The sequence below is a fragment of the Aulostomus chinensis genome, chromosome 3 (genome assembly GCF_037954235.1).
Source record: "Aulostomus chinensis isolate RoL2024-O1b breed Wild chromosome 3, RoL_Achi_v1.0, whole genome shotgun sequence".
Classification (NCBI taxonomy): domain Eukaryota; kingdom Metazoa; phylum Chordata; class Actinopteri; order Syngnathiformes; family Aulostomidae; genus Aulostomus; species Aulostomus chinensis.
Genome location: NC_141322.1, coordinates 19,610,495 through 19,623,837, shown reverse-complemented (window position 1 = coordinate 19,623,837; position 13,343 = coordinate 19,610,495). Strand labels below are relative to the sequence as shown.

The following is a 13,343-nucleotide window of genomic DNA, read 5'->3' as shown; positions in this document are numbered from 1 at the left end:
GAGAAACACATCTTTTACTACCGTTGGCCGTTTTTTTTTTCCAAAATGCAATTTGAATAATGTGTTCTGACTTAACGTGAAACTAAGATGAACTCAGATAAAATTTAACGAGGGAAAGACGATAATCAAAGCGATTTCAATAACAAGATAGAATATACCTTGAGTCAGCTGACCTCTCCTGAGTCAGCAGGACACAGCGGATTCGTGTTGAACTCAAAAAAGTTAATCAAATCCGTGTGTCAGTGTTTGACTGAAATGCAATAAAACAAATCCTACTTTCTATGGAGGTCTGACTTTTGTTGCCATAGAAAACATGAAATTCTGCTTAATGAGTGATTCAATTTGGAGTCGTTCAAATTGAACACACCTTGCTGACATGTTGACAGTATTTTGTAGCATTACACATTTATTGTACAAACTGTAAGTGATTTTTTTGCTCCCAATGCGAAGAAAGATCACAAACTTTACATTCAATTTACAAAAAAAAATCTTTGAATAATCCCAAGTTCACATCATGAAATGCTACAGAAGGAGATTCTCAGAGCTCTGCCTTTAATCTCAGAGCACAAATATACTTTTTATTTGCTTTGCAAGTGATTTTTTTTTGTATGTGGCCTTAATCCTCTTTTGTAAAATGTTGCGTGTCATCTACACAGTCCTGAAAAAGACAGAAGTAGATCACCTGTCATGGTGTCACTGCAACACACAGAAGACAGGCATGAAAACATACGTGCAACAGAATTAAATAATTCACACAGCAGTTGTGAATCAAACTGCCATGAACTAAATGTGTAGAAGCATCTCATCCCTGCTGTGATGAGGTTTTTCTTTTTGCAAATGTATGTTAGAGAGCACTCAGAGCACTTAGTGTCAGTGTCAGAAGAGCAGAGTTGCAGTATTTTAGTCGTCTATGTACGGCGCAGCAGGTCCGCCGAGCGTCAGTGCTGATGAGCACTCATAGTGAGGTCGTTAAATCCTGAGGTACGCTGGAACGTCCCACTGTGGTCGGCCTTCCCACAACCTCACGGCGGGCGTCTGTTAGAAATGTATTCTGTCTCCGGGCCTGCTGGTCCTGATGGAGCCCAGCAGAGGCAGCGGAGTGGCTGAATGAAGCGAGAGAGAGAGAGAGAGAGAGAGAGAGAGAGGGAGAGGGGGGAGTAGAAGAGTGGAGAAAGCATTCAGGGATTTGTCAGGGGAGAGAGGATGAATATAAAGACGTGAGGAAAGAGACGCACAGATGCTAAAGAGATGAAAATGTTTTCCAGACAATAATGAGAATAAATGTGTGTGTAATAAAGTTTTATTGCCTTTATGGAAATGTATTTATGCAGTATTCTCATTGACATATGTCATGGTTATCTTCAAATCCCCCCTTTGTTTGTTGCTTCTCTGTTGTTATGGAAACAATATAGATCGAAAGTAAGACAGAAAGAATCAAATAAAGTTAAGTAAAATAAGTTCAAAGTGAAGTTGTAGAATCTAAGGCAACAGATATTGAATCCTAAGTAGAAAAGAGTGTTAAGGAGATCATCAATGACATAAACTATCTGTGAATATATGACAGTTCATTCCGTCCACCATCATTTCCTCTTTGCTCTTCGTACTTCTCCACGCTTCACGCTCTTGCTACACTTCCAGCTCAGCTCTGTTTCTCTGCTGATGTGACGCTGAGAGCGACTCCGAGACTCTGACACATCAGAAACAAAAGTTAGAACGATGCAACTTGTTCCAGCTCTTCTGATTTATTTCCTCTGTCTGCTCCTTCTGTAGCCACTAGGTCTGTCGAACTGGCGTCGGAGGGGTTAGAGATTTCTGCTTTGTTTGCCAAAACAATTTCTTTTTTTTTTTCTTTTTTTGCTTGAGTGTGCAGCCATTACCTGTCATTTTCATACCTTTGCATTTTAGAACAGTGTTTCTTCTTGTGGATTTTGCTCCTCTGCAGTGTCAGAAATGGGGGTTGGACAATCGGTACAGTATTTTAATACAAACCAAATCAATTCACACATTATCATGTTGTTTTACCGTTTTGGCAAGTTATACACGTGCATGCCTGTTGAAGAGACATTAAGTTAAAAGTATGCACTTTGTTACCGCCACCACGGAGGTCATGTGACCGCTACGTTTGCTTGTTAGCAGCTTCCCAAAAATATGAATGGGTACATTTTGATCGAATGTGGAGGGAAGGCAGGTAGTATTTCAAGACAGTCGGGATCCAATCGTAGACGCTCAGATCTGTAGCCTCTCTGCACTGTCTTAGCGCTTCCTAGTTGTACTTGGGTTCTTCGGTGGCAGCTCCTGTGGAACGCCATCATAATGCCTCCTTTTAGGTGTATTTCTCTTCCTGTCTTTTCAGCTGCACAGATAACACAATGTGTCTTAGATTAGTTTTTCAGTTTGTGCAAAATTTGATTATCATATAAACTTGTTTTCATATGAATATGACATTGACAATAACAACTGCTCGCTAAATCAGTTTGAAAATAGCAGCATATCAGTTATTGCAAAAAAAATCCAACGCTGTGCATCCCTCTGTGATAAATCCACTTAACAGACAAAAAGATCACAGGTTATTGATAAGAGGACAAAGCTTATTCACCAACAGTTTTTGCCCTTCTCTGCTCAAGGCCTCTTTCAAACAATGAATCTTTTCACAGTAAATGCACCTACGTATGTGTTCAGCTGTCAGCGGACTGTTATTCTACTCAACCTGTCTGCTTTAAATGTATTTAAATATCTTTCATTATTGTTTTTCCTTGCATTTCTCTCTCACTGAGCCATCGGAGGATATGTAGGGTTCACCATTGCCTCAACCCAAGAGTCATCGGGTACATATGGCTCCTATTAAAGCTGTGTTTCAGCAGAGATCTCTATTTCACTTATATTCCCTGCTGAGACTCAGCAACTGTAGTATTCACCATCGGAAGAGTTTGGATTCATCTCTTAAGAGGCTCCGTTAACCGCTGGCTCTCGTTTTTAGATGAATTCTTCCTAAAGGTCCCCTCCTAAGAGGCTCAGAATCTCTATATGTCACAATTAGAATTACTTTGGGTCAGAACCCGGTGGATTCTGGGAACTAATAAAGCCTCGGGGTAGTTTGATATGAGACAGAGACGCTAATTTTTACTTAATGTACCATGTTTTCTTTGTCTAACTTTTCATCAGTTGGCAGTGAGTGCATTCCGGTTGAAAGCCTGTTTTATAAATTATTAGTATGACCAATCATTTGTAATTATTTCCTGACCTATTAGGGGATGTGTACATCCAACCAACTCAAGACACCAAGAATCCTGTCATCTACGGAGTCTTCTCAGTTTCAGGGTAAGTGTCTGACAGCTTTCTCAAACTCTTCAACTTTTATACTCTTTGGAGAGAAGGTGTATTTTGGTTCCTCCCTGCAGTTTTTCTTCATTCTCACTCAGCCTGAAGGTGTCAGCTCCCTCTGATATTGAAATGCGCTGTTGAGTATGGCCTGTCAGTTTCAGGCTACAAAGACAAAGCAGGCAGATGAATCCAGAGCCCAGAGGGAGTCGAGCTCCTCTGAGAGTCTGACGGAGCCTATAGTTCTACATAGGTCAGGTCTGCTAGCAAGTTGTCATTCAACATGCGGCATTAAAATTCAAGACAAAAAAAAAAAAAAAAACGCAAACCAACCAGACATGTAAATTGAGATTCAAGGAGATGGTGCACACCCAGTCATCATAAACACGTCTTGATTCGTGTATTTGAGAAACAAATACTGTTATTGCATCAATCCTCTCCTCAGGCGTCAGACATGTTTAAACCCAGCTGATAAAAACACTTGCAGTGCTAATGATAGAGGCCCATGACAGGAGTTACAAACATGGTACACCCACCACGCAGCAGCGATTGCCCGTGCTCTGGCGATTCTCTGCAGTATGTGGGTGTTTATTATGTCAGTGTGTCAGACAGCTTGACTCGAGTGTGTTTTAGTGAGCTCTTGTAAGAGGCAGGCGGAGTACGTGGGAAGGAAGTAGATGCTAGCAGTTGCAGGGAGCAGCCACAGTAATTATCTCAGGGAGGGAGTTAATCTGTATCCTCTCGGCGGCTGTCTCACGCTTCTTCTCCTGCCTTCCTCCAGATCTGTGTTCAAAGGCTCAGCGGTGTGTGTCTACTCCATGGCTGATATTCGTATGGTCTTCAATGGGCCTTTTGCACACAAAGAGGGACCTAACTACCAGTGGGTGGCTTACACTGGGAAGATCCCCTACCCTCGACCTGGCACTGTGAGTTATAGACATCAACAAATCCACAAAAACCTGACTTTTACTTACTTCAACAGACAAATACTTTATCTGTTATAGTGTCCTGGAGGTACTTTCACCCCCAGCATGAAGTCCACAAAGGATTACCCAGATGAGGTGATCAACTTCATGAGAAACCATCCCACCATGTACAATGCTGTATACCCAGTACACAAGCACCCCCTGGTGGTCAGAACCAATGTGGACTATGAATTCACCACAATTGCAGTGGACCAGGTGACAGCTGCTGATGGGAGCTACGAGGTGCTCTTCCTGGGTACAGGTCAGTGCTCTCCGGTCTGATTTATATAACAATCACTGTATTCACCAACCCAGCCTGAAGATTGTTTACTCAAACAGACTCTGATCGGATGGTTTCTCAGATCATTTTTCTGCAGAATAGGGAAGATAAAACACTTTGCGGGAAGTTTAGGTCAACAGTTTGAAATGTAAACAGAACTGAGGTTACAGTTCCCGCTCTCTTGTGTCTCTCAGACAGAGGCACAGTCCAGAAAGTCATTGTCCTGCCTAGAGATGACCTGCAGACAGAGGAATTGGTTTTAGAGGAAGTGGAAGTATTCAAGGTCAGTCACCCTGCCTCTCTTCTTATCTGTCTCACATATTCTACCTTCATGTGCAAAATAAGTCACTGATAAACCTTTTTTTGTTATATATCGACTGTATCACTGCAGGTCCCCACTCCTATCACCACCATGAAGATTTCATCTAAACGGGTAAGTTCTCTATGTTCCGCCCCAAACACTCTGTCTCCCAATTAGGATGAGCTGTATCTTTTATATTAATAAACCAGGGCTCACTAAGCCACTCAGCTCTTTGCGGGGGGGGGGGGGTGTAGGCGTATGAATCATCCTTACTCTGATCTCCATCTCTGTCTCTTTACAGCAACAACTGTATGTGGGATCAGTCTTGGGTGTGACCCACTTGGCTCTTCATCGCTGTGATGTGTACGGCGAGGCCTGTGCTGACTGCTGTCTGGCCAGAGATCCGTACTGCGCTTGGGATGGAAAATCCTGCTCCAGATACTCCGCCTCTCAGAAGAGGTGAGTATCAAAATCTGCAGGCAGGCCAGGATACAGTCGTCCCGCTTAAGTGTATAAATGCAGTATTACTACATTTAAATATGTTGAAGTTAAGCTCTTTATTCTCGACTGTTGATCTGACCCCTTTAGACGCAGCCGTCGGCAGGATGTGAAGTACGGCAACCCGATCCGTCAGTGCAGGGGCTACAACTCGAACGGTGAGCACTGAGGACGTTGTAGCTCACCTGAACACACAATTCCTCCAACGATCCTCCCATCAATAGTTCATGAATCGTGTTCAAATATTGTTTCATAGCCAATAAGAACACCCTGGAGGCGGTTCAGTATGGCGTGGAGGGAAGCACCACGTTCTTGGAGTGCCAGGCCAGGTCTCCTCATGTGTCTCTCAAGTGGCATCTTCAGAGAGAAAATAGCGACAGGAGGAAAGAAGTGAGCAAGTCCTTACGTTTGAGTGATTATTCAGTGTATAGAAACAACTTTTGTGTGTCTTTTGAATTGAAACGGAGACGGCTACTGTCAGTGGATCACATGACCACCACTGAGAAAATAGTCCTTCTCATCTCTATGGAGCTCTATAGACCATTTTTGTATGTATGTATAGAAGAGACCCATGCTAAGATGGACAAAGGTTCTTAGCACACACATTAATTCTTTTTGGGGATTAAAAAAAATAGAAGAACAATGCTGTATTTCAAGGTGTTTTCATTGTTTATGGTGGGTTGTACATCTGTGCAAGGTACACCAGCCTCTGTCTGTAGACCCTCAAGGAAAAACAATCCATTTCCAGTTAATTTAGTCATCAGGAAAACATTACGATGACCCACAGCTTAAAAAGGGAAGTCAGAGTTGTATTGCGTTGTTTATGCTGCCCCATTTGGCAGAAAAAAAATACGATTAATTCCTGATTAATACAACTTAAAGCACAATTTAAAATCCTCTTGATGGTTGCTTACAGATCCGCTCAGAGGGACGCATCCTGAAAACGGAACAAGGTCTTTTGATCCGCTCCCTGCAGTCCTCCGACAGCGGCATCTACCAGTGCACATCCACAGAGAAGAACTTCAAACACACGCTCGTCAAACTGCAGCTTGTGGTCCTCTCCAGTCGCACAGTGAACAACGTGTTGGTGGAGACAGGCAACCCGGCCCTCCCCCCGCTACAGTCTAGCGCCTGGACTCCCAGTGCCGGCCAGTACAAAGACCTGCTGACCATCCTGAGCCAGCCAGAGATGGGCCTGATCAACCAGTACTGCCAGGATTACTGGCAGCTCGGAGACAGCAGCCTCGGCGACACCAAAGCCAAAACCTTGAAGGAGCTGAAAGAACAGAAGAAGCCGCGTAACCGCCGGCATCACGATGAGCAAACAACTCCGGCTGAGACATGAGGAGCTGGATGTTCACCCTATCGAACACTTCCAGTCTACCTTGTCACACCACCTCCTAAACACTGCAGCCCTCCGAGCTGGGGAGCAAATCCAGTCAAATCATAGAAAAATCCAGTGATCTCAGACGAGACTGATACTGCAACCCAAAGCAACAGCATCAAACGTTTTCTATGTAACTGTTGGAAAAATATTTATTGTAGGTTGTAAAAAGTAATTCTTTGTACCTATCTAGAAAACATGTTTTTTTGTGAATAGGTAAATCTGTGCAAATATTGCTGTTATTATAATGTTATTGTTAGTGTAACTGTTTATTACAGTGTGTTATTATGTCAAAAAAAATATCTTTATGTTTGGTGTTTTTAAGAAACAGCAAAAATAACCCAGAGGGGACGTTGGGAGCATCCACACCTGAACGAGGACTGATGACATTCAGAGCGTGTCGGGTGACTTGACTGCTGGCAGTATTCAGTCTCTTTGAGCTGGGAAGTTGGTTCTCTCCACCTCCCCCAAACTCCACGATCAGGCAGTTTTATCACTGCAAGATATAAGCTGTTGAAAGAAGACAAAAATGGCATTTCGTGGGACATGCGAGGATAATAGAAATGCCCACAGACTGCACACAGAATCCCTCAGTGGTGGGTAAGAACTCCCAGCAAGTAAAGATGTTACCTGCCCACATTCTTCCAAAATCATTTGCTGCCAAGTGTTTGTTTTGTTTATATGTGAATATCACATCTCAATGTTGTATCCTTAACAAATGTGATCTTTGTGATAAGCTGTTTGTTTCTTCTTTGTTTTTGTTTGTTTTGTTTCATTTATTTGAGGGGGAAAATGGTCTTTTAACAACACAAAAGCTGAAAAAAATAACATTGCCTTCTCTTGTCTCTCCTCAGAGATAAGAAATTCCAGCAGGCAGCTATTTGTGAGTTTGACAGTTTGCGGTTTCCAAACAAAACAAAAAAAGCAAAAAAAACATGAAACGTTAGAGACAAAAAGCACCTTCTGTTGCCAAATTAGCGATCTTGAACAGTTCATGGAGCCCTGGAGGGGCCGTAGAGAGAGAAGATACGACTTCCTGTTCCCACAGTTGGATTAATTTGTGGCGACTAGTTATGATTTGCTCTGTATTTCCTTGCCTCAAATTTATCAAATTCTGGGAATGATTTATATCTTGTGACAAAATATTTGTATTCCCTCTCCACGGCCTCCCTCGGTACACACGAGCGTCTGTGGCTATTGCTAGAAAAGGGAGGGTGGGCAGTTAATGAGCTCAGCTTTCATACAAGCCGAATGCAAACGGAGGGTTTGCATTCCTGACTGTTGAATACTAAATTGCAGTGTCACCAAGTGAATGTCGGCCATTTAACCTGAAATTTTTGTCAGCTGAGCACATTCCCCTCCTGCTATCACGCGGCCACATATGACACAGACTTCAGATAACTTCCACTCAGTTAGTGAAAATGTCCCAACAAACTGATAACCACCAGACCTGAAGAGAAACCTGCACCAAGATCTTCTGAAGGTTGCTTTTCATCGTGCATGGCATGTACAGTGTATGTATATGGTACTTGTCTCAAATGCTATGTTGCTGTGGATGTCAGTGAATGTCTTTCTCATTGTGGGAATATAGAAATACGATCAGTGAAAGAAAGAAGCGCTTGAACCATAAATGGAAGAAATTCAGAAAGTACAGAAAAACGGTCAGATTGTTATTTTGCATCCTCTCTCTTTCACTTCTCTCTCGTTCTCTAAAAAAAAAAAAAAAAACCCCACAAAAAAAAAAGACAAATATATTTAAAACATGTTTTATTTTTTGTTCTCGGGTTGTTGAGGTAAAGTGACGAATGATATAATGCACAGGTGTTGTTATTAAGACGACTTGTAAAAAAAAAAAACCAAAAAAAAAAAAAACAACTTTTCTTCCCCCATCAATGTTGCTGACTAATAAATTAAAGCTCTATATTTTATAATAACAGATGTTCTATTCTGTTTGCCATCAACGGGCATTTACTCACACATTTCACTACGTTACGTGTTTTCATTCCCAACAGTGACTCAGAAGCTGAACCACTGTTGACTCCACAAAAAAAGCATGATGAATTGATTGTAATAAACTTTATTCAACAGAGAATTTTTTCTCTCTTTTAGTGCTTTTCACACCCATAAAAAAAAACCTGACACCCAAGAGCGCAGTGTGTGTGTGTGTGTGTGTGTGTGTGTGTGTGTGTGTGTGTGTGTGTGTGTGTGAAAATGATGTTGTTGCACACTCTCCTGTTATACATGCATGCATAATTGACAGTGAGTAGATTAGGATCCTTAACCAGCTTCAGATTGAGGTCAATGAGATCTGTCAGGTGAAACCACAAAGCTCTTTAAGCACTTCACATCTCTCTCTCTATAAGAAAAATGTTTCTCTCCTCCTTAGGATGTGCGTTCGTTGCTGTTCATTTCTTTGAATGACCCTTCCAGCCGTTTTGTCTGGTGTTTTGGAGTAAATAGTGATTCTTTTGTTTTCTCAAAGACTGGAAAGCTGTTGCTTTATAAATGACCACCTTTAAATAGTATTTCACATCGCTCATTACTACATCTTTTTTTTTTTATTTTGGTCCTGATGTGGTATAAACCTTTAGGTCACCAACAAGAAGCTGTCAGGTGTACACAGTTCTCTTTTAAAGGGCCCTAAGAACAGTCGAGAGATAAGCACTTGAGCCGATGTTCATCTTCCGCTGAGCACAGCAAAGTCCCCTTAAAGGTTAGATCCAGCCGACACTGATGCATGTCTGCTTCTGCTCACACCTTTCCCCCCTTCCCCTAAAACACTCCTGCCCTTGTGCTCCATTGGTCATCCCTCAGTCAGGTGGGTAGAGGATGGCCAAAATCCTTTCCTAAGACAGGGAACTACTCAAACATTCCCCAGTGTTTGCTCCAGGCGATTCACGCATCAGCTGCGTCGCCGCACCAGTCGGCCTGTATAGGTGATCAGCTACTTCCCATTTTCCCCAACACTTGGCTTTTGCGCAGAGGGGCCTAAGCCGGGAGCAGTAGGATGGGGGCTGGAGCGAGCGCCGAGGAGAAACGCTCCAGAGAGCTGGAGAAGAGGCTGAAGGAGGATGCCGACAAGGATGCCAGAACTGTCAAGCTGCTGCTGTTAGGTAAAGTCAGTCAGGCTTACTCACTGGGTGTGTGTGTGTGTGTGGGGGGGGGGGGGGGGGGGGGGGTCAGGAGGAACCTTCATCATCTGGTTTTCACATATTTAAGGAGGGGGGAGGGGGGCTACTTTTGATTGAACCTACTCTAGGAGGCACATTGCAGTGTTTTGATTTGTCTCCTGTAAAAAGTTTACTTCAAAGAAATCGAAACAAACAAATTGCATTGACTCAAGTGCATGTAGCGTACAAGTACATGTAGTACATGTGCATTTCTCTGGATAAATCCTAGTAATCCGAATCCCCTTCCTGATACTGAAATCATTGCATAGTTTAAAAATCCACTGCCTTTAAGTTACCTTTGATGAAAGCAAAGAACAAGTTGACTGTCTGTGTTATTGAATTTCTCATTAATAATCACTCAAGCCAATCCCTTGTTAATCCTGAAACAACAGGTTGTCCAACACAAAGGGATTAATCCTGAAGGACACAGATACCCTGCTGCCAATACTGAAAGGAGCCGGCAACTATAGCGTTCAAAAAGCCAAACCTAGATATTTATCGGAGGAAGACAGATTCATTTAACGTGATATACTCAGTTTAAGAATCCTCAAATCCTGAACAGTGTAGAAAAATTGATATTAATATATATCAAATGACACTTATGTATAAGAGAATAAGCTTTGTTGATGAATTTAAGTTGCTTTTAAAATCGCGATTGTGAATATTTGTCATGTTGTTTTTGATATTTTATGTCACTCACCTTCATCCTCATGAAAATGGAGGCCAGGAACAGGACATCAGCTCCGAACCAGATTAGATCTGAAGTAGTCCACATTGTGACCGTGCCGTGAGCTTGTCAGGGGTTGCTGTTATGACATTTTTATGCATTTAACTCTTCGTTTTCTCTTCGTTCGTTTAGGTGCCGGAGAATCAGGCAAAAGCACTATTGTCAAACAGATGAAGTAAGAACTTTTCCTCTCCACACGTCACATTTCTCGCCAAGTTGATATGTCAGTCAGGCAGTTAACAGTTTGCTTTTATCAACAGAATTATCCACAAAGATGGTTACTCCCTTGAAGAATGCTTGGAGTTCATTACCATCATCTACAGCAACACCCTGCAGTCCATCATGGCCATTGTCAAGGCCATGACCACACTCAGTATCAACTACGGTCACTCTGATCAGCAGGTAATGACAGCCGAGACTCAGCCGACAGAAGTTGAAAGTTGTAGTCTCAATCTATGAGAACGCTTTAGTTTCAATGGGAAAATGCTGACATTTTCATTGTTTGTCATTGAAATATTTACATATTACCTTGTTTTGATTCATAAATAATTTACATTTTGATCATTTTAATCCATCAAAACTGTTGCCATTTCCCTCAATTTCTCGACAACAAAAACTTTTGACAGTTTAGTTTTGGTCAGTGAAAATCAACCTCAATATTTCTGCGGTGAGCTTTAATGTGGTATTTTTTTTTGACCAAATCAAGTTTAATTTCAGTTCATTTGATTATTGTCCTCCTTGCAGGATGACGCCAGGAAGCTCATGCATCTTGCCGACACCATCGAGGAAGGCACCATGCCTAAAGAACTGTCAGACATCATCTTGCGCCTGTGGAAGGACTCCGGCATCCAGGCGTGCTTTGACAGGGCCTCCGAGTACCAACTCAACGACTCGGCTGGATAGTGAGAACCCTCCAAACACAGCAGAGACGATCTCAACCTGCCCTCTCACGAGTGTTTGTTAATGAGTAATCATTCTCTCTCAGCTACCTGAACGACTTGGAGCGACTGATCCAACCAGGTTATGTGCCCACTGAGCAGGATGTGCTCCGATCAAGAGTGAAGACCACCGGTATCATCGAGACCCAGTTTTCATTCAAAGATCTCAATTTCAGGTGACAAAAGTTCAAGGAGTGTCATAACTGAGAGCATCGGCAGTATTGGTAGCAATAACAAAGACAATGGTTTTGCTCCTGTGCAGAATGTTTGACGTGGGTGGCCAGAGGTCGGAGAGGAAGAAGTGGATTCATTGTTTCGAAGGTGTGACCTGTATCATCTTCATCGCTGCTTTGAGCGCTTATGACATGGTGCTGGTGGAGGATGATGAAGTGGTAGGAGATCAAAATACAAGACTTCACCTTACTTACTTTCCTGCTCTTGTCTTGGAATTTGAAGGCTTTTCATTGGGACACACCCTTTTTTTTCTTCCAGAATCGAATGCACGAGAGTCTGCACTTGTTCAACAGTATTTGTAACCACCGCTACTTTGCCACCACCTCCATCGTACTCTTCCTGAACAAGAAAGATGTGTTCGTTGAGAAGATCAAGAAGGCTCACCTCAGCATGTGCTTTCCCGAGTATGACGGTGAGACACTCACTTATCGGCAGATGAAAAATTTAAAAGTGACAAACTATTTAAATCTACTTTTTGATTTTATTTCATTCATTGAGGTCCCAATACCTATGAGGATGCTGGTAACTACATCAAAGTGCAGTTTCTGGACCTGAACTTGCGTAGGGATGTCAAAGAAATCTACTCTCACATGACCTGCGCTACAGACACAGAGAACGTCAAATTTGTGTTTGACGCCGTAACTGACATCATCATAAAAGAAAACCTGAAAGACTGCGGTCTCTTCTAAGAGTGGAGACACCCGACAACTGCGAGTAAAGCTTTTGAAGTTATCGATGATGAAATGATTCTTTTACTTGTTCCAAGTAAACGATCTAATCTCTCTTCTTTTTTTTTTTCCAGGGTCCTATTGTAGGGTACTGCCCCAATTCCATAAAAACCCTCTTCTACTGAGGACACCAGATGAGAACGCTCTGTCCCATTCATTTTGTGTTCAAATAAAGGTTGTAGCTTTGACCGAAAACTTTTGGGTCACCTGAGAGCATTTAAAAAAAAAAAAGACAGCTCCTAAACAAATCAGAGAATCCTGCAGATGTCAGATGAGTTGAATTTTAGTCGAGCAAACTTTTCTCTTCAGCCTCTTGAACTGGTCTTTGGAGAAGGGCAAAGCAGTCTGTAGACATCAAAAGCTTCTACCTACGTATACAGCGATTTCTTTTCACATGATGTGAATAGATGCCAAGGCTCCCGCATATCAGTGCAACCACAAAGCAAACAAGATGGCCTCACTACCTGCATATGCACTTCAGTTAGAGATTAAATAAGAATTAGACATGGCTACACCACATACAAGCGGGTAACAGAAGGAGCAGTGTCAGATGGAACTACCTTTAGTTGAAAAGGGCCAGGTTATTATGTGGAGTGATTACTTTTGTCAACTGTGGATTTCCCACGCTGATCAGCGTAGATGTAATATTCTAACATTTATAAAATAAAACCTTGTCTGAGAAAACAGTCCTGTACAGAAACATCGTTGTAAACCTTGTAATGATCTATTCAAGCTTCTGTAGACGAACTAAATACTTTTCCATTTTTCTCAAATAAAAAAGCAACCCAGCAGCGTCTTGT

General features: G+C 42.2%; 2 protein-coding genes across 5 annotated transcripts in view; both read left to right on the top strand.

The window, feature by feature from the left end:
• The window catches only part of sema3fa (sema domain, immunoglobulin domain (Ig), short basic domain, secreted, (semaphorin) 3Fa), a 53,588-nt gene extending 44,735 nt beyond the window's left edge, over positions 1-8,853 (top strand). For 2 of the 3 annotated variants that reach the window (XM_086199376.1, XM_086199378.1), the window contains 9 exons: positions 3,249-3,318; positions 4,100-4,244; positions 4,323-4,545; positions 4,758-4,846; positions 4,955-4,996; positions 5,166-5,323; positions 5,438-5,520; positions 5,619-5,752; positions 6,279-8,853. In XM_086199376.1, the coding sequence (XP_086055502.1) occupies positions 3,249-3,318; positions 4,100-4,244; positions 4,323-4,545; positions 4,758-4,846; positions 4,955-4,996; positions 5,166-5,323; positions 5,438-5,520; positions 5,619-5,752; positions 6,279-6,707 (1,373 nt within the window). In that variant the 3' untranslated portion in view covers positions 6,708-8,853. The remainder of the gene's footprint in view (positions 1-3,248; positions 3,319-4,099; positions 4,245-4,322; positions 4,546-4,757; positions 4,847-4,954; positions 4,997-5,165; positions 5,324-5,437; positions 5,521-5,618; positions 5,753-6,278) is intronic. The other variant, XM_086199377.1, reaches the window with a different exon arrangement.
• Positions 8,854-9,567: 714 nt separating this feature from the next.
• gnat1 (guanine nucleotide binding protein (G protein), alpha transducing activity polypeptide 1) lies at positions 9,568-13,334 on the top strand. 2 transcript variants are annotated; one of them, XM_086199375.1, is made up of 9 exons: positions 9,568-9,859; positions 10,776-10,818; positions 10,904-11,045; positions 11,388-11,545; positions 11,629-11,757; positions 11,844-11,973; positions 12,074-12,227; positions 12,314-12,525; positions 12,618-13,334. In XM_086199375.1, exons 1-8 carry the CDS (start codon positions 9,754-9,756, stop codon positions 12,502-12,504), a joined length of 1,053 nt encoding a protein of 350 aa, XP_086055501.1. In that variant the 5' UTR covers positions 9,568-9,753; the 3' UTR covers positions 12,505-12,525; positions 12,618-13,334. The 2 variants fall into 2 exon arrangements, with proteins under 2 accessions (XP_086055501.1, XP_086055500.1); XM_086199374.1 differs by having other exon boundaries at positions 9,570-9,859; positions 12,314-12,529.
• The last annotated feature ends 9 nt before the right edge of the window (positions 13,335-13,343 follow it).

What these genes read in the sequence shown, in the direction of transcription:
- gnat1 (XM_086199375.1), top strand. Translation starts at nt 9,754, where the DNA reads ATGGGGGCTGGAGCGAGCGCCGAGGAGAAACGCTCCAGAGAGCTGGAG. An exon ending in ACGGTCACTCTGATCAGCAG is followed by an intron (nt 11,046 to 11,387) that starts GTAATGACAGCC and finishes TCCTCCTTGCAG; the next exon opens with GATGACGCCAGGAAGCTCAT. An exon ending in TGGTGGAGGATGATGAAGTG is followed by an intron (nt 11,974 to 12,073) that starts GTAGGAGATCAA and finishes TTTTTCTTCCAG; the next exon opens with AATCGAATGCACGAGAGTCT.